This window comes from Dipodomys merriami, unplaced genomic scaffold, assembly GCF_024711535.1.
Source record: "Dipodomys merriami isolate MVZ:Mamm:240054 unplaced genomic scaffold, mDipMer1.0.p SCAF_21, whole genome shotgun sequence".
Lineage (NCBI taxonomy): Eukaryota > Metazoa > Chordata > Mammalia > Rodentia > Heteromyidae > Dipodomys > Dipodomys merriami.
The window spans coordinates 100,213-121,399 of NW_027203493.1; the positions used below are offsets into that span (position 1 = coordinate 100,213).

A 21,187-nucleotide genomic window follows, 5' to 3' on the forward strand; every position below is an offset into this window, starting at 1 on the left:
CCCCAGAAAAGCAGAAGTGGCACTGTGGCTCCAAGTGGTAAAGTGCTAGCTTTGAGCAAAAACACTCAGGGACAGTGCCCAGGCCCTGAGTTCAAGCCCAATGACCAAAGGTGGGGGGGGGGGGAGAGGTCACGTACCAGTGCTATAATCCTAGCTACTCAGGAGGCTGAGATCTGAGGATCAGAGCTCAATACAATTCCAACAGGAAAGTCTGTGATATTCTTATCTCCAATCACCAACTGAAAAGCCAAAAATGGAGTTGTGGTTCAAGGGGTAGAATGTTAGCCTTGAGCAAAAAAGAAGCTCAGGGATAGAACCCAGCCTTGAGTTCAAGCCAAGCATCAGCACACAGACATACATCACTTCCTTCCTCCCTTTCCCTATCCTTACCTCCCTATTTGAAAAGTCATAAAATCACCATCACCAGTACAATTTAAACACTTACCAAAAGTCAGCATTGACATTCAGCATTCTACTCTGCTTTACTTTTAATTAAATACTTCTCTCATTAACTTGAGGGAAAATTCAACTCTACCCAGATAAAGCCCTGCTCTGTTCTTTTCACAAAAACATAATAAAGTAGTTAATTTCTGAGTGTTCAATGTTCCTCTTCTGAAGAAGACCAAAAAAGGCAATTTTACACATGCCTTTAGGTTAAGAAACCAGTCAGCTCCTCATGAAGTGCAAAGATCACAGTCATTCCTTGAAACTAACAACTGAAAATCTCTTCTAGTAACTATTAAAGCCATCTAGCTGCCCAAACCCATAGGACCAGGAAATTCCTTCCCCAGGCATAGAGTGGTGAGACAGTCCCCAATGAGAAGACAGTGAGTTGGACAAGTGCAGCACTGCTGGGCTTAGTGGAGGGAAACGTGTTCCCCTCTCAATATATCTGCATAGCAGCAGATTCATATTCCCCTTGGGGGAGACTTCCTGTTCAGTCCTAATGGGTTTTGAGGTCCTACTGGAGCATGTTGGAGACCTAGGAAGATTCCAGATCCTTCAGCTACTTTGCTTTTACATCATTATTCTTATAGCATATCCTCATGTTCTATTAGAGAACTTCACAGCAGCGGTGCCTGAGCACCGCTGCTGGGTGCGCATCCTCGACAATGGCACGCTCTCTGACAATGGCACTGGGCTCCTCAGCCAGGAGGACCTCCTGAGAATCTCCATCCCACTCGACTCCAACCTCAGGCCAGAGAAGTGCCGGCGCTTTGTCCATCCCCAATGGCAGCTCCTCCACCTGAACAGCACCTTCTGGAACCTGAGTGAGGCAGAAACAGAGCCCTGTGTGGACGGCTGGGTGTATGACAAAAGCTACTTCCACTCCACTATTGTCACTGAGGTAAGAGGCCCCATTTAAACCTTCTGTGTGTCTGCTCTAAGGTTTTTGCAGTAACACAGAGAATAGATTTGCCTTATATATTCAATTCCCAGGGGTATATTATAGTCAGCCATTTTTTCCCCTATTCCTTCAGCAAGTAGCAACTGCTCATCTATACTATCATGATGATGAGTAGCTAGTGCTGAGGTCATGAATAAAATAATCTAAACAGACACCTGTTATTAAATTATTTGATATAATAAGAAAGTTGTCATTTTAAAGAGTAATTGAAATACCATGAAGATAAATATTATACTAGATCAGTTGCTCTCAATACTTATTACAAATTATTGCCCAAAGCAAGTCAGTCACAACCTCTGGGCCATAAATTTAGGCCTCAGCATTTTGATACTTTTTAATTGAATCAATGTGTGCCCAAATGAGACTTATTGTGTCAGTTGAATAATTAACTGCTAAGAGAAGTAAGAGACTATATATTAGTCACCCTAGAAAGCAAACCTTTCCTCCTAGAAAAAAGTTTATTATATACTCTCCATTTTGGTATTATACCTTTCTATGCTATAAATTATGGTAACTAAAGAATGTGTGTGCTGGTGGATTACTCCTGTAGTCCTAGCTACTCAGCAGACTGAGATCTGAGGATCCAGATTCCAAGGCAGGAAAACCTGTGAGACTCTGATCTCCAATTAACCACCAGAAGACTGGAATTGGTGCTGTGTCTCAAAGTAGAGCCCAGGCCCCACAAGCCAAGATAAATACATGTATACATACAAGAAATAAAATTTTTATAAAAGAATGTGTAGAGCCAGGGGCTGGTGGCTATCCTATCTATGCTGGATTCTGAGGATCATGGTTCAAAGCTAGCATGGCAGGAAATTCCATGAGACTCTAACCTCCAATAAACTACTCAGAAAAAAGCTGACAATGTGTGGCTCAAGTGGTAAAGAGCTAGTCTTGAGGAGAAAAATGCAAACAAAAAAGTCAGGAAAACATTCAAGGCCCTGAGTTCACGTTCTAGGATACACACACACACACACACACACACACACACACACACACACACACACACACACACACACACACACACACACACACACACACACACACACACAAAGAGACAGAGATAGAGACAGACAGGCAGACAGACACACACACACACACAGAAAGAGACAGAGATAGAGACAGACAGGCAGACAGACAGACAGAGAAGGTATGTAGAAGCTAATGCATACAATAGATAGAGTTGGTGATCTGAAGGAAGAATATAGAGATGAGGCTGTAAAGGTTACAAGACAGAAACAGCAGGTAAAGAGTTGAAAGGAGCTGAGTATTTGTAGTGTGTGGACTGGTAGAGGAGACTGGCTGCAGAGGAAACAGGACAGGAAGCGGGATCCACATACCACAGCACATTTTCCATGGGGGGTGGGGGGAGGCATTTACTATCTGTTTCCACTGAAGGCTTCAACTCTCCTGACACCGTTCTCTCTTCCTTTCTCTTCCAGTGGGACCTAGTATGTGAGTACCAGTCATCCAAATCTATAGCTCAAGTAGTATTTATGATTGGGTCACTGCTGGGAGGTCTGATATTTGGCCATCTTTCAGACAGGTAGGTGTCATTTCACTTTCTCTATGGATGTTGATCAAATGGTATAGTCTTTTCTGTAGTTAAGAAATCTCAGCTGAGCTCTAACTTTGCATTTTTCATAAATACTCCAGCACTTGGCAGTGTTTAGAAAACACTTAAAAGAAATTTTATTTTAATTTGTATTGTACAAACTTACAGAGATCAGTGCTAAACTGATATATACACAATCAACATACAAAATATAAGTATCTTTTCTATATATCAGCAACAAACAGTCTAAGAAAAATCCAGGAGAACAATTTCATTCACTTGACCAAGGAAGTTATAAAAGCTATAAAAACTAAAAGAAAGACATTGAAAGCCAGGTATGGTGACTCACACTCCTAGCTACTCAAGAGACTAAGATCTTAGGATCAAAGTTGTCAACCAACCTGGGAAGAAAAGTCCATAGATACTTACCTCTGATGAACCAGTAAAAGGCTGGATGTGAAGCTGTGGCTGAAATGGTAAAGTGCCATCCTTGAGCAAAACAGCTAAAGGACAGCATCCAGACTCTGGTTCAAGCCAGGTACCAGGAAGAAAAAGAAAGAAAAAAAGAAAGAAAGAAAGGTTATGGAAGGAAAGGAAAGGGAAGCGAAAAAAGAGAAAAGAGAGGCTGGGTGCCAGTGGCTCATACCTGTAGCCTTAGCTACTCAGGAGGCTGAGATCTGAGGATCACAATTTAAAGCCAGCTGGGGCAGGAAACTCTGGGAGACTCTTATCTCCAACAAACCATGAGAAAACAGAAAGTGGCACTGTGGCTCAAGCAGTACAGTGCTTGCCTTGAGCTGAAGAGCTATATTTCATAATACATAATTATATGATTATATAAATGTAATTATCATATATATATGTGTGTGTTATTGTATATGTGTGTGAATAGACATATACATATATACACATATACTAATTTTAGATCCAGAATACACATAGGAGAGAAAACTTCATTTCATATGATGATCTCCAGTCCCATCAATCAATTTCACTGAAATGATCTAATTTCATTCTTATTTTTTCTTTCTTTTTTTTTTTTTTTTTTTGGTCATGGAGCTTGAACTCTGGGCCTGAATGATGTCCCTCAGCTCTTCAGCTCAAGGCTAGTGCTCTACCACTTGAGCCATTGCGCCATTTCCCATTTTCTGAATGGTTTATTGGAGATAAGAGTCTCACAGACTTTCCTGCCCAGGCTGGCTTTGAACCATGATCCTCAGATCTCAACTTCTTGAATAGCTAGGATTACAGGCATGAGCCACCAGCGCCCGGCAATTTCATTCTTCTTTATGGCTGAGTAACGTTTATGATACACACACATTTTCTTGATCTATTCATGGCCTGGAGTAGAACTGAAGGCTTGACCATTGTGAAGAGTGCTGCCAAGAATATGAGAATACAGGGACCTCTATAATAGTCTGACTTACATCTTTTTGAATGAATGTACAAGAGTGGTATCACTAGATTACATGGTAGTTCTAGTTTTAGTTTATTGAGGCAAATCTATACTGGTTTCTCTAGTGGTCACACTAGTTTACAGTCTAACAATAGTGTATAAAGCAGGCTATTCTTTTCTTTTTTCCAAAAAAACAAAAATCCTAGCCAACATTTACTGTTTGTAATCTTGATGATGACCATTCTGCTTGAAGCGAGGTAAATTCCAGTGTTGTTTCAATGAACATTTCTTTTTCACCAGAGATATCTAGCATTTCTTCATGTATTGATTAGCCCTTTGTACTTCTTTCTTTTTTGGGGGGGCGGGGGGGAGAATGGTCAGTCATGGACCTTGAAATTGGGACCTGGTGCTGTCCTTGAGCTCTTCTGCTCAAGGATAGTTTGCTCAAGGTTTGCCATTTTGAACCATAGCTTCACTTCCAGTTTTCTAGGGTTTATTGGAGATAAGAGTCTCACACACTTTTTCTGCTCATGCTGGCTTTGAACCATGATTCTGTGGTCTCAGCCTCTTGAGTAGCTAGGGTTACAAGCATGAGCTACCAGTATCCAGCTCATTTGTACTTCTTTTCAGAAGATTCTATTCAGTTCATTTGCCCATTTATTAATGGGGTTGTTGATTCTTGGAATTTGAGGTTTTTTTGAAGTTCCTGTATATTCTGGTAATTAATCCATTGTCAGATATATAAATGGCAAAGGTATTCTCTCATTCTATAGGCTGTCTCTCCAGAGTAGCAGTGACTCTGCTTTTTACTAGACAGTCAATATTTAGTCTGATGCAATTATATCTGTCTCCTTTTTCTCCTCTTTTTTCTTTTTGAGCTACTGTCGTTCTACACAGAAAATTAGTGTCTATGTCAGTAAGTTTTAGTATTTTTCTCTATTCTCTCTTCTGTAGTATTTTCAAACTTTCAGTTTTGTTGCCAGTCCTGGGGCTTGAACTCAGGGCATGGGCACTGTCCCAGAGCTTCTTTTTTTGCTTAAGGCTAGCACTCTACCACTTGAGCCACAAAACCACTTGCAGCTTTTTCTGTTGATGTGGTACTGAGGAATTGAACCTCGGGCTTCATGCATGTTAGGCAAGCACTCTACCACTAAGCCACATTCCCAGTCTCAAACTTTCAGGTTTTATATTAAGATCCGTGCTCCATCTTGAATTGATAATAATACAAGGAAAGGCATAAGAGCCTAGTCTCATTCTTCTGCATATGGATATCAAGTTTTCCCAGCACCATATCAAGTTTTCCCAGCACCATTTGTTAAAGAGACCATCTTTTATGCAACTATGGGCACCTTTGTAAAAAAAAAAAAAATCAGATAGCTGTAGGCGTGTGGATTCATTTTATCATCTAAACTGCTCTATTTGTCTTTGGTTTTGTGCCAGTACCTTGTTGATATATATATCACATACACACATATATCACATATACACATATACAGTAGTAAAATTTGCAGTACAACTCTGTGATGGTTCCAGCAGTGCTGTTTGTGTTCAAAATTGCTTTGATGATTTAGTGCCTTTTGTGTTTCTATACAAATTTTGTAATATTTGTCATGACAAATTAGACTGCTAAAGTAACATGTTACAGAGTAGGTGTTCAAAACTAAAATTTATAATTCTGTTAATTTTACTCAGAAATTACCATCCCTTCATAGAATTTTGTCCAGTTGTCTTCATAGCTGGCCTCTTTCCTACCATATTGATACCAACATTTCCATTTTCTTTTTTATCTTCCTTTTTATCTTTCCTTTTTTATCTTCCTCTTCTTTGAGCCTCATTCTTGACCTCTCCCTATTCTCTTTTATGAACTTTCCATTCACTTCTGCAGTGAGAGGAGATTTCTGAGTTGTCTAGTGTTCAAGATGAAACGTATTTTCCAAGGCAAAGAAGCCAGACACACCTAGAGAGGCTGTTTGCAATCTGTCTGAAATTTTGATGGATTGACTTCCCATTCTGTTTGCCAAATCAGTTCAGCCTCCACCTTGACAGTGCACACACTAATAAAGATAGCAGAACTCTCTCGATCTCACTCCTCAGGAAGTTAAGCACAACACACAAACCTATTATCCCAAATATGCATGTCTCCTAGTGAACACTTCTGACAGTGTCTCCTATGTTATCTCTTTTTTTATATGGCTTGACATGGCGTAAAAATCCTTCTGGTGATTTGGGCATCCTTACTGAGAGATCCTGGCATCACACTCATTGGCTAATTCCTAGGCTTCAGTAACTCCAGCTGTTGGCTAATATAGTAACTCCACCAGATCTCAAGTATAATGTTGAGATAATATTTAATTTTGATTAATATTTGTAGAATAAAAATTTTAACATCAATAATACTTAATATTTATAGAAGGATTCAATATCTTAAATTTCAAGATATGCTATCTTTTGTTGTTTTTAGTGATATTATTTTTATTCTTGAGTAACCTCATATGGTCCAATATTTCTTAGGTTTGGGCGGAAAACCATCTTCCAATGGTGTTTACTCCAAACGGCCATCTGTGACATCTGTGTGGTCTTTGCTCCCACCTTCTTTGTTTACTGTTCCCTTCGATTCTTAGCTGGGTTATTTACCTGGACTGTCTTCTCAAACTCATTCACTCTCAGTAAGTCAATCATTTGATCCTTTAATTTCCTTCATGATCTTGAACACATCCTTTGGAAATAATAATTACAACTTTGTAACTATAATTACAACTGTGTTTTCTTCCAGTTACAGAGTGGACAAGACCTCAATCCCAAGCTATGGTAGCAATTTTTACTTCGTACAGTACTGGGCAGATGCTCCTGGGAGGAGTGGCTTTTTTCTTTCGCAGCTGGATCACACTGCAGCTGATATTATCCATACCTCTGTTGGTCTGCTGTGTATTCACAAGGTAGGGACAAACTACGTGGCCTTTAACTCTAATGAAAGGGAAAATGAGGTGTAGGAGGAGGTTCTGACACTTGGGATCTGTGTAATCCCTGGGTGATCCTAAGCCTCGCTCACCCATATTTGCCATTGTGGTACTGAGATACAAAGGAGAATGGAACGCATTCTGCCAGGAGGCTGCAGCTGTGGAGTTAGCACTTTTCTATCTTAGCCACAGAATAATTAATCTTCTTTTTTCCTTTTTAAGCATATGTTCCTTGATATAAAAGGAGTCTCCCTGTGCTATTTCCACACATATAAATAATGTACTTTAAATATATTCACACCTCCTATTTGCCATCTTCACCCCCTTGTTTAAAAATGATTTTAATGGATCCAGGTGTCGGTGGCTCACCCCTCTAATCCTAGCTACTCAGGAGGCTGACATCTGAGGATCGTGGTTCAAAGCCAGCCCAGGCAGGAAAGGCCATGAGACTCTTATCTCCAGTAAACCACCAGAAAACCAGAAGTGGTGCTGTAGCTCAAGTGATAGAGCGCTAGCCTTGAGCTGAAGAGCTGAGGGACAGTGCCCAGGCCCAGAGTTCAAGCCCCATGACTGACAAAAAAATATATTTTTTTAATTGGTTTAACAGACATAACTGTGCTGTTTTCATACAGAATGAACTAATATTCTCATACACACACACACACACACACACACACACACACACACACACACACACACACACACACACACACACACACACACACACACACACACACACACACACACACACACACACACACACATGCCCATCAACTAGTGACTTTCCTCTCCCTTTGTTCCTGTGGCTCCCATGCAATCAGGCCCCCTTACATTCATAACGTATATGTGCTACAGTATATATATTTAGGTCTACATTTGCATATAGAAGTAAGCACATGATATATGTCTTTCTGAGTCTGGCTTTTTTCACTTAACGTGAAGATTTCCAGTTCCATCATAAACAATGTAATTTTGATTTTTTATACCTAAATAATAACCCACTCAGTGGGTTTATTTCTAGGGCTTGTATTCTATTCCATTGGAATACATATCTTTTTTCTTCCAGTACAATTTGTTACTATGGCTCTATAACACAATTTGAAACCAAATACTGTGATACCTCCAGCATTGCTTTTTTTTTTGTCCAGGATTGCTTTGACTAGGCAGTCTTTTACATTTCTATTTATTCAAGGTATGTTTCTAGAATTTTGTTGGGAATTGCATTGAATCAAGTTTCAGTAGTACAGGAACATGGGAGGTCTTTCCATCTTTTGTTGCCTTCTTCAATCTTTTCTTTAATGTTATATAGTGTTAAATGTTGAACAAAAGTGGTAAAGTGGGCATGCTCTACTACTTGAGCCAACACCTTTACTTCTGGCTTTTTGGTCATTGATTGGATTAAATAAAGTGAGCATACTCAACCACTTGAGCCCACACAATTACTTCTGGTTTTCAGATCATTGATTGGAACAAAATTCTCATGGACTTTCCTGCCCAGGCTGGCTTCAGACTTGGATCCTCACATCTCAGCCTTCTTAGTAACTTTGATTACAGGTGTAAGGCAACAGCATCCAGCTTTTAGAAATTCATTAAATAGTATGTAAAAATCACTGAATTAAGCCCTCTACAAAGATTAATTTATGACATATGATCATATAAGATTATTAACCACTGGGATGTCAATGGATATTTGTACTATTTTTTCAGTACTCCCGTTATCTATCATTACTTTTAACGAAGATCATTAATGGTCATATAGATCCCTCCCATGTAAGTCCAGTGGGGAAGGCAGATTTAATCAGAAATGATCTATATTAAATGGAAAGGAAAAGATTTCAGATTAAAGTTATTTATAAAATAAACAATTAGATGTTTACTGTAGCTGTGTTGTCTTCTTTTTCAGGATGCTGGTAGAGTCTGCTCGGTGGCTGGTTTTTAGCAATCAGCTAGAAAAGGGCTTAGAGGAACTTAGAAGAGTTGCACGTATAAATGGAAAGAAGAATGCTGGAGAGACCCTGACCATTGAGGTGTTCGGAGAAGGGGACTGATTACTGGGAATGAATGATATGACCCAACAATCCTATTATTCTGATCCTTAAGGCATGCCCAAATTAGAGTTTTCTTTTTTTTTTTTTTTTTTGGGGGGGGGGTCCGGTCGTGGGGCCTGAACTCTGGGCCTGGGCACTGTCCCTCAGCTCTTCAGCTCAAGGCTAGCGCTCTACCACTTGAGCCACAGTGCCACTTCCAGCTTTTTTCTTTTTGCTTATGTGGTCCTGAGGAATTGAACCCAGGGACACAGGCATGCAAAGCAAGCGCTCTACCACTGAGCCACCTTCCCAGCACAAATTAGAATTTTCTAAGTAAGAAGTTTTTGGTTTTGGTTTTCTCAGTCATGGGTCCTGAAATCAGGGCCTGGGTGCTGGCCCTGATCATTTTTCCTTAAGGCTAGCACTCTGCCATTTTGAGCCACAGTGCTACTTCCAGTTTTCTGTTGATTGGTTAGAGATAAGAGTCTCCTGGACTTTCCTGCTAAGGCTGGCATTGAACTTGGGATCTTCTGTTCTCAGCCTCCTGAGCACCCTGCTTCATATCACTGTCTTGGTTCCCCCACAGTCATCTTATTGTGTGGACAAAGAGGAACCAAATAAAAAACGTGTGTATCTTTCATCAGAGATTTAGACATAAGTGCACATAATTGTTTGAATAAAAGTACAATTACACTCACACTACAAACAGAGGGGAAAGTAATCAAGTAATATCACTATTTCATTAAATTATGGTTTCCTTTAGGGAAAACTTATTAAATATCATTTTAACTTCCATGCATTTCATTCAGAAATTAAATACTTAGGCAACAACTATGAACCATTGCTCTAAAACACACTGTGGCTTTGGCAGTAATTATATAAAAGTCCTTCTTTCTCTGGCATTTACACTGTCACCATTAGACAGTAATAAGATTCTCCCTGTGTTTTTAGAAAAGCTCCAGAAAAGTCTTCTTGATTGTCTTTTCTTGCTGTTGATGATGATTTTTTTTTGTTTCCCCCCTAGTTTCTAGCAGCCAGGTCCTGATATGGCACACTCATGGATATATTTTACTCACACGTTTAAAAATCTTTGTAGCTGGGCCCTACTGACTCACACTTGTAATCCTAGCTACTCAGGAGGCTGAGATCTGAGCATCATGCTCAAAGCTAGCCTAGGAAAGAAAGTTCATAAGACCCCTATCTCCCATTAACCACCAAAAAGCTGAAAGTGGTGCTGTGGCTCAAGTGGTAGAGTGCCAGGTTTGAGCATAAAAGCCCAAGGACAGTGCGTAGTCCCTTAGTTCAAGTCCCAGGGCCAGCAAAAACAAACAAATACATGTAAATAAATAAATATCTTTGTACACTTACAATGTGCCAATATGGTGTTGGCTATTAATAAGGGAATTAATTCATAGCATCTGCCTGGGAGAAACTTATGTTTTACAATAGGGCACAAAAATTAAGAGACAATCTAATACAGAATAGGCCCACAGGCTGCTCTGAAAGAGAGCAAATGCCACACAGAGGAAAATGCTAACCAAGGAAGACACAAAGGTTATATTTTTTTCAATCCAAGTGTGCTATGTTAAATAAGCTGATACAAGTTCAGTGTCTCCAAAAGTCTTCTTTCATTACAGCATGTGCTCAAAGTCCAGAATCTATTTTTTCCCAGTGCTGAGGACTGAACTAAGGGCCTCTCACATGCTAGGAAAATGCTCTCCACCTCAAGCTTCCAGAATCTTAACACATTAATGAGGTATAAATGTGTTCTCTGACTATAGAATCTTTGTATACAAAAATCTATGAAACTAAGGGAAAAAAAGTCAACCTGTCCCAAACTCATCCAATATGTAATGATTATATAAGCACTGAAGAAAAACTGCATTGTTTTTGTTGAAAAAGGATGCATAAGATACAATGGAATCCAGAGCAACTCTGAACCCAACGAGGCAAATGTTAGAAATTCCTATTATAGTTTCAAAGTCTTGGAAAATTCTAGCAGCCTGGCCCTCAGCAACAATCTTTTGCCTCTTAGATATGAGCTCTGAATTCTTCACATCTTTCATGAATGATAGAGCATATTTCAGCTAAACAGTATTCCTAAATAGTGTCCCAAAGAACATTTTAGGAACACATCCTCATTTTGTACTTTCTGTCATCACTACACAATCTAAAATATTTACTCACTGGAACTGATAGAAAAGTCTGTCATATCCAGCATTAACTCTCCACAAGTTTAATATAAGAAGTAAATAAATGCCCAGGCACTGGTGGTTCACTGCCTGTAATCCTAGCTACTCAGGAGGCTGAGATCTGAAGATCATGGTTCAAAGCCAGCCTTGGGGGCGGGGGCGGTGAGAGGAGAGTCCACGAGACTCTTACATCTAATAAACTACTCTCAGAAAAAGCAGGAAGTGATGTTGTGGCTCAAGTGGTAGAGTGCTAGCCTTGAGCACAAAGAGGCTCAGGGGACAGGCCCTAAATTCAAGACCAGTATAAATACACACGCACACGCACGCACACATACCTCTATCTTAATCTCAAGGCTCTTGTCCTTGCCCCAATATTTAAACAGGCTTTGTTCCTATCTAATTCCCCTGAGTCTCTCCTCCTTCCTGTCCAGGGCCACTACTAGGTAGTTTTCCTTGAGGATAGGAAACACCTTTTGTTTCATCTTGTAGTATTTAGCAATATAATTGGCATATGATTGACATCTCATGCATGTTTATGACTTTTGTTGTCCAAGTTTGTGAAATCCAACCTGCAGGAGGAGTTTCAGGAAGCCAAGACAAAAATATCCGTTTTGCAATTGTTCCATGCACCCAGGCTGTGTATGAGAAGCTGCTGCCTGTGCTGTATCAGGTATGTTCCTTTTGTCTCTTTTTTAAAAAATTAATTTATTTTATCATTTTAAATATGTTTTTATTCTTTTAACTTCAGAATGGCACTGGCCATACCCTTCTACGGCCTGATACTCAACCTGCAGCACCTGGGGAGCAACATCTTCCTGCTCCAGATTCTCTTCGGCCTTGTCACATTCATCAGCAGATTCGTTGCCTTCTTGGTATTGAATTATCTGGGCCGAAAACAAAGTCAGATACTGTTCATGTTCCTGACAGGACTTTCGATTCTGGTCAGCATCTTTTTATCCTCAGGTGAGAAAAGAGTTTAGGGAAAAGAAAGTAATGCCTTCTATCTTCCAGAAATTTCCTTGGTTAACTCATCTGGGCAAAAAGAATGGCAACACCATGAAAAACCCATGGATCCCATGAAGTTAATGTGAAGGCTTAGAAGCGGTCCCTACAGTTGTTGGCAAGACTTAGGCTCTTACTAAACCAATATTCTTAAGGAGTGCTATAAATCCAAGGCTGTCCTCATCAAATCTAAAATAAATCTGAGCATTAGTGCCAATGATACATAACAATTTCTTTAGAACTAACTGCATGCACTGGGTTATCAGACTTTTAATAAAAGTCATAGCGGAGAAAGATCTTGCTATTGTATCTTCAGGAAGACACACAATCCTTTCCATAATTTTTTTCCAATATTTCAAATCTTTCTAACGTGGTCATTTTCTCATCTGTTACATTTTACATGCAACAGTTTTTAAAGAGAGGCTCATTGATTTAGATACATTTTTTTTCTTTTTTTTTCTGGTCATTCATGGAGCTTTTTTTGTTGTTGTTTTTTGTTTGTTTGTTTGTTTTTAGGGTCCGGTCATGGGGCCTGACCTCTGGGCCTGGGCGCTGTCCCTCAGCTCTTCAGCTCCAGGCTAGTGCTCTACCACAGCGCCACTTCCGGCTTTTTTTCTTTTTGCTTATGTGGTGCCGAGGGATCGAACCCAGGGCCTCAGGCATGCAAGGCAAACACTCTACCACTGAGCCACCTTCCCAGCCCTCATGGAGCTTTTACTAAACACTGTCTCTGAGCTAGGAACTGTCCCAGATCAAGGCTACTACTCTACCACTTGGAGCCACAGCAGCACTTCCAGTTTTCTGGTGGTTAATTGGAGATAAGTGTCTCAGAGCCAGGCACTAGTGGCTCACTTCTGAAATCCGAGTTACTCAGGAGGCTGAGATCTCAGGATCACGGTTCAAAGCCAGCCCCAGCAGGAAAGTCCGTGAGACTCTTATCTCAATATACCACCAGAAAACCAGAAGTGGTACTGTGGCTCAAGTGGTAGAGCACTGGTCTTGAGCTGAAGAGCTGAAAGCGCCCAGGCCCCTCAAGACCCACAACCAACAAAAAAAGCCTTATGAATTTTCACAGGCTGGCTTTGAACTGTGATCCTCAGCTCTCAACCTCCTGAGCAGCTAGGATTACGGCTTAGCCACTAGCACTGAGCTACAAGGATTAAATTTAGAAAACAAAAACAAAAACAAACCAAAAAACTTTGCCTTCAGGCAGAGAGAAAGAACACAATAGGGAAAAGGCAAAAGTCTAACCTAAATATATTTTTTAGTTAATTTTATTATAAAGGTGATGTACAGGGGCTGGGAAGGTGGCTCAGTGGTAGAGTGCTTGCCTTGCATGCATGAGGCCCCGGGTTTGATTCCTCAGTACTACATAAGCAGAAAAAGCCAGAAATTGTGCTGCGGCTCAAGTGGTACAGCGCTAGCCTTGAGCTAAAGACCTGAGGGACAGCACTCTGGCCCAGACTTCAGGCCTTATGACTGACAAAAAAGAAAAAAAAAAGTGATGCACAAAGGGGTTACAGTTGCATAAGTCAGGTAAAGAGGACATTTCTTTTTATCATCCTTTCCCTCACTCTATTCCAGTTTTTGTTTTATAATCTATATCTAACTAGGAAATATATGAAGAAGCCAATCTAGTAGATTTTAGTAAATTAGTTGACGGACTTTAGGGATGATTGTGGGAATTTCAGTGGTCCCCTCCTTCACCATGTTCCCAAGTCAGGAATGTATTTGAAGGATGCTAGACTTGTAGACCCCCTTCTATATCCTGCTGCCAGTCTACTGTCTTCTGGAAGTACATTATTTTCAAATCATATTTTAGATTTTTCTAAGTAGGTTTCAAAATACCTTTTTCCGTTTTCTCTGTCGGTGGTTCCCAACATATTACTGACTTTCACATAGGAGTCCTAATGTTAAGATTTTTTAATCCTGTCTTGTTACCTAGATCCTGCATTTCTTCATAAAGTTCACTCCCAAATGAATCCAGTTCTCTTGTTGGTATGTCTGGTAGAATACCTGCCCTGTGTCAAGAATTTATTCCCCTGTTCTTAGTTCTACATGTCTGAGGCAGGAGTCATTAACTCCTCAGATTTTATCCATGAACTCCTTCAAGATCCTGCAGAAGGTGCCCTGAAAGTATTAGGTACAACAATCAAAATGAGCATTTCCTGACTTTCTCTACAACTGCCATGACTAATAAAACTCAAATGGGCAGGGAGAAATGAAGCAAATGCTTTCCATTCTAATGCTTAAGCCCAAACATTCTAGAGTCTGCTCATCCATTCCACAGTTTCTGTGAGGCCCTTGCAGTTTACCACATGTCTCCTGCCTGAAAATCCCTCCAATAGAACTTCTCATAATTGTTTGGGGTAGACAGATTTCTCTAGTCAGGCGTTCTTGCCTCTGATATGTCTTCCTCTCTACAGAAACACAGCAGACCCTGCGCATAATTTTAACAACTTTGGGACTTGGTGCTGTTTCTGCTGGCCTCACAGCCCAAACAATTTACAATCTTGAGCTCATCCCTACTGTGCTGAGGTACTGTCTCAAGTTTAAGACATGCTGACCTACATAACATTTATAAAATACAAAACAAAATCTGTTCTGTGTCCAGAGAGGACTTTCTGAACTAATGACATTTATTGTGGGGATAAAACTAAAATTTCTTAACTGTCAACAAAAGTCAACAAAATATTTAAATGAGATTTTTAGAAGGAACATATCTCTACAAATAAAGACTATATGTTAAACTTACAGCCAATATTTTACTAAGGAGAAACAGAGTCATTTTCTATAAAGTCAAGGATCAGATAAGGTTGTCCAATTTTATTCAATGTAGTGCTTGACTTTCTAGCCAGAATAAGGGAAATAAATAAAATGAATATAAATAGGAAATGAAGAAGTCAAATTATCCCTATTACAGATGGTATAATCCTGTACTAAAAAGAACCCTAAAAATTCCATCAACATGTTTTTATCTGATCAACAAATCTGTGAGTTTAACATCAAACAAAATCAACATATAAAAGTCAGTATTGCCAGGTATTCATAGCTCATGCCTGTCATCCTAGCTATGTGGGCAGGTGAGATCTGAAGATTTCAGTTCAAAACCAAGCCTGGGTAAGAAAGTCTGTAAGGCTCTTATCTACAATCAATCACTTAAAAAACTGGAAGTGAAACTGTGGCTCAAAGTGTTAGAGCAAGCTGGACATCAGTGGCTCAAGCCCTGTAATCCTAACTGCTCAGGAGGCTGAGATCTGAGGATCAAAGTTCAAAGCTAACCATTCAGAAAAACGGAAGTGGTCCTGTGACTCAAGTGGTAGAGCACTAGCCTTGAGCTGAAGTGCTGAGGGACAGTGTCCAGGCCCAGAGTTCAAGCCCCACAACCAAAAAAAAAAAAAGTGTTAGAGCACTAATCTTGAGTAATAGAGGCATTGAGCTCAAGCCCCACAACCAACCCCCACACACAAAAAAAAAAAGGAAAAGAAAGAAATCAGTTGTTTTTCTATTTACCAATAACAATGAGGGTAAGAAAGAACGGAGTTGCCTCAAAAATTAAATAAGTGGGAGGAAACCCAACTCAGTAGTTAAGTCCTCTACAATAAAAATGATACATTTTAAGAAAGAAACAAAGATAGGAAAAAAATAAAGCTCTCCCATACCCATGTATCAGTAGAGTTAATAATGTGAATAGTGTACTACTTAAAGGAATCTAGTTTCAATACAAGCTGTCCCAAAATTCCAATGTCATTTTATAGAAACAGAAAAAAAAATCAATCATAAAGTTCATGAGGTTACACAAGATCTTAACTAGCCAAAGCAATCCTGAGCTAACAGAGATGTCATACTTCCCAACATCAAAAATTACACCATAGAGACATAGTAACAAAAACCACAAAGTACTAACAAAAACCACAAAGTAGGAAAAAAAAAAAAAAGACACCAAGGTTTATAGAACAGAAGACATGGGGGGGACCAAAACTTAAGAAGTGGATAGCCTCTTGAACAAATAGTTGGAAAAACACAATATATAAATATATATAATACAAAGTACATTACTATCTCTCACTTCCTACAAAAATCAATTCAATTCAAAATGGATCAAGATCTTCATGTATGGCCTGAAACTGTGAAACTCATGGAGGAAAGCATGGGCAAAGGACCAAAGATGTGCTCATAAGTGATAGCTTTCTGAATAAGACTGGATTGCTCAGCAAATAGCATCAACAAAAGAGAACAAAAAAACTTCTGAACTGTGAAAGAAATGATTACCAGGTCACCAGAGAGACAACAGAATGGAAGAAAGTATTTCAAACTGTTAATCAGATAAAGATTAATATCAGTGCATACGAAGATCTCAAAGAATTAAACAGCTAAAGAACAAAAAATCCACTAATAACTCACTAATAATTAATGAGTAAACCTAGGAAGTGTAAAATGAGAAGGAGATGGGGGTGATTATGGCTAAAATACTTTGTGTATGTATGGAAACAAAATAGTGAAGCGTGTTAAAATTGTTTCAAAAAGGAGGGAGGGAAGATAAGAAAGAATAAAACAGGGTAAATGAGATTAAGGTAGATTGTGTATATATAACATAATGTAAGAAATACCACAATACAAATTCCTTTTTAAAATAAATACAAATAAAAAAGGAAAGAGTATGACTTCATTAAAGGACATGGCACATTGCTAGACATAAAAATTAATTGAAAGCTGTCAGTGCTCATGCCTGTAATGCTAGCTGCTTAGGAGGCTGAAATCTGAGGATCAGAGTTTGAAACCAGCCCAAGAAAGTCCATGAAAGTCTAATCTCCAATTACTCACCAAAAAGCCACAACTGGAGCTGTGGCTCAAGTGGTAGATAGAGGACTAGCCTTCAGAGAAAAAGCTCAGTGACAGTGCCCAGGCCCTGAGTTCAAGTCCTAGGACTGGAACAAAAAAAAATTTTAATAACTGTTGGTTGTAAGTTTAACATATATCCTCTATTATGTTGAGATATGCTCTTCTAAAAATTTCATTTGATATCGTAGGTATCTCTATTTTAAGAATGATGAAACTAAGGGTTATAAATCAGTAGCAGTAAGTGTGACAATTGACAGCTTGCTGTCAAAGCCTATGTGTTTAATAACTCTATTGTGTTGCTTCCAAAATGAAATGAAGACAATAAATAAAACTTTACATGATCCAGGTATGATATCAGATACCTGAAATCCTAGCACTTGGGAGACCAAGTCAGGACAGTCTCCAACTTGCCTACTGAGGAGGAGGGGGGGGGGGGAGCGGGAAAGGGGAGGAGGAGGAGGACAATGTATATATACAATTTTTAAAATATTTTCTTTATTATTTTGTTTGCAACATAAGGTCAACAATTGGAGGAATCCGTGAAATTTTCGGCAGAGTAGGGGCAGTGATGGCGCCTCTCTTCATGACCTTAGCAGTGTATTCTCCCCACCTGCCCTGGATTCTCTATGGAGCCTTCCCCATCCTTTCTGTCCCTGCAGTCCTCTGCCTTCCAGAAACCAGAAATGGGCCTCTCCCTAACACTATCCAGGATGTGGAAAATGAGTAAGTAAACACTCCAGTGGGCACCTGCCTAGGGAGGGACTGTGTCCTTTATCTGTGATGGAAACAAAATTACTATGTCAAGCTCTCTCCCCACCTAGGCTCAGACCAGGCCTGTTCTGTTCCTATACAAGTCCCTTATTCAATGGCAACCTCATCCCTAGCCACACAATTGTATTATTATTATTATTATTATTATTATTATTATTATTATTATTATTATTCTCCTCCTTAAGTAGTTCTACAAAGGAGTTGCCATTTAACAAGGTAGTTTATGATATGATGAATCTTCACCAATGTCACCCCTTTCAGCATTCTCACCCATCCCTTCCTTACCCACCCCTTCCCTCACTCTTCCTAATTTTGCAGGATATCATTGAATTCTTGAGTTTACACACTGCTCTGAGGCCCCTAGATCACACAGGCTGCCATTGCTTTTTGTTTTATTTATGAACACTGGTTCACTGTACAATGATGCATCATGATCAGAGTCACCCTCCTTCACTCTCCCCACCCCTTTTCCTCTTCCCAAATCAGTTAACCTAGGCTTTTATACCTAGGTTTTATACCAGTAAGTTTAATGGTAGAAAGGTCAAACTTAGTCAAACTTATAAATGTCATATAGTCTGTGTCTTTATAAGAAACACACATTTACCAGGTGGTGGTAGCTCATGCCTGTAATCCTAGCAACTCAGGAGGCTGACATCTGAGCATCTCAGTTCAAAGTCAGAAAAGTCCCCATGGGACTCTTATCTCCAATTAACTACTCAAAAACTGGAAGGGAAGCTGTGGCACAAAGTGGTAGATGCTAGCCTTGAGCAAAAGAATTTAGGAAGGCCCTGAGTTCAAGCCCCACAACCAATACAGATTGGGGAGGGGGGAGGAAGGAAGGAAGGGAGAGAGGGAGAGAGGGAGGGAGGGAGGGAGGGAGGGAGGGAGGGAGGGAGGGAGGGAGGGAGGGAGGGAGGGAGAGACGGGAAGGGACAGGGAGGGGAGGGAGGGAGGGAGGGAGGGAGGGAGGGAGGAAGGAAGGAAGGAAGGAAGATTCTTTCTATTTTCCCATAAATAAGCTGAGACTTAAATGTCTTTTCTCATATTCCTGGTTTTATTACCTATCAGCCCAATGAGTACTCAATATATTATGGGAAAAGGTGTGAGTTTATCACATAGATACAATCCTGGTTATTTCTTAAGGCAAAGAAGAATTATGGGACTAAAACCAGTCAAATAAACAAACAAATCCTCCTTCTTGTAAAGATGAACATGTTCCTAAATGGATCCTATAAGATTTAACCAAAGTTTCTGCCACAGGCAATGGAAATTTTGAGGACAAAGAATTTAAGAAATATAAAACCAACATATAAGTGTGTGCTATGGCTCACACTTGTAATCCTAGTCACTTAGGCGGCTGAAATCTGAGGAGCATCATGATTGGAAGCCATCTTGGGCAGGAAAATTTATGAGACTATTCTCTCCATTTAACCACTACAAATCAGAAATGGACATCTGGCTCAAGTGGTAGAGCAATAGCTTTGAGCACAGATCAGGGACAGTGCTCAGGCCCTGAGTTCAAGACCCAAGACCGGCAGGCATGCGTGCGCGTGCGCACGCACGACGCACACGCACACGCGCACACACACACACACACACACACACACAAATTTTAAATGAGAAAAGAAAATTGGATCCTTAAATTTTCTCCCTTTGATTTTTTTCTAAACACTAATGTCTAAAATGACAATAGTACAAGAAGAAACAGTCAGAACCATCTCTCTCAGCATGCCCAGGTGTCAAGGCCAGTGTCAAGGCGTCAAGTCTTGGGTGGCAAAGGCGGCAGGCAGAACGTCTGCTTGTCCTCAGGCATGCAGGATTGTGTGCTTAATCTACATCTTTGTCTTTTGATTTTGTTTTTGTTTGGGTTTTTTCTTCCACAGCACAAGCGTTTCAGGAAAAGTAAAGAAGGAAGATACTTCCGTGAAAATAACACAATTTTAAGGATTTTCCAAGAGTTGACCCAAAGAAGACCAAAATAAAGGGGGGGGGATCAAAATGGTTTCATTCTACGTACAGAACTAGCCATGTGGGCTGGGAAGGTGGCTCAGTGGTAGAGCGCTTGCCTTGCAAACACGAGGCCCTGGTTTCAATTCCTCAGCACCACATAAGCAAAAAGAAAAAAGCCGGAAGTGGCTCTGTGGCTCAAGTGGTAGAGTGCTAGCCTTGAGCTGAAGAGCTGAGGGACAGCGCTCAGGCCCAGAGTTCATGCCCCAAGACCGGACCCAAAAAAAGAACTAGCGATGTACATAGTGGAGAAATAAATGCCACCTATACTCATGGAACAAAATATACCAATTTTCCTGGAATAATTTATGTTTAATTCCCTAAAACAAATGCTTTTTTAAAGAAAAATACTGCAAAAATCACTTCAAATTCATACAGAAAGCAGTAAGAGCAAAGATGGTTTGGGAAAATAAACACTATTATTCAGATGATCCAGCAATGTCATTACTTGGTATCTATTGAGAAGAAGTAAAATTATCATGTCAGATAGATAGCTGCACTCTCATATTTATATTAGAGCTGTTCACAGTAACCACGATGGTGACTATTCATTGCTCATCTATTTATGGATTTATTAACCTCAAATAGATGAGCAGCAAAGACTTAAAGAAGAATGAAATCATGCAGTGTATTAGACAGTAGATAGAACTAAAGATAATCATGTTAAACCAAGTAAGTCATGTCTGAAAATGTCACAATGGAAGAAACTATTTTGTGCAATTAATATACACTAAAAATTTTGGTATGTTTACACAATAAAATGCTATTTGTCTATTAAAAATAAGAAAATCCTGTATTTGTGACAACATGATTAACCTTAGTAACATTACGTTAAGTGAAATAATCAAGCACAGAAAGACAAATAATACATGATCTCACTCGTGAAATCTGAAAAAAATTGCTCTCATTGAAATAAAAACTAGAATTGTAGGAACTGGTAGATTACAGCATTTGAACAAAAATCTGAGAAAGAGCCTGAGACCCTGAGTTCAAACCTCAGTAAGAGAGAAAGAGAGAGAAGTTATATAGT

The 21,187-nt window shown here is 39.7% G+C and overlaps 1 protein-coding gene across 2 annotated transcripts; it reads left to right on the forward strand.

The window, feature by feature from the left end:
- Positions 1–805: 805 nt before the first annotated feature.
- Positions 806–20,877, forward strand: LOC138833779 (steroid transmembrane transporter SLC22A24-like). 2 transcript variants are annotated; one of them, XM_070032075.1, is made up of 10 exons: positions 806–1,348; positions 2,851–2,954; positions 6,871–7,025; positions 7,133–7,295; positions 9,220–9,343; positions 12,090–12,205; positions 12,284–12,498; positions 14,964–15,075; positions 17,899–18,102; positions 20,034–20,877. In XM_070032075.1, the coding sequence occupies exons 1-10, from the start codon at positions 947–949 to the stop codon at positions 20,092–20,094; spliced, it is 1,656 nt and encodes a 551-aa protein (XP_069888176.1). In that variant the 5' UTR covers positions 806–946; the 3' UTR covers positions 20,095–20,877. The 2 variants fall into 2 exon arrangements, with proteins under 2 accessions (XP_069888176.1, XP_069888177.1); XM_070032076.1 differs by having other exon boundaries at positions 12,111–12,205.
- Positions 20,878–21,187: the final 310 nt, after the last annotated feature.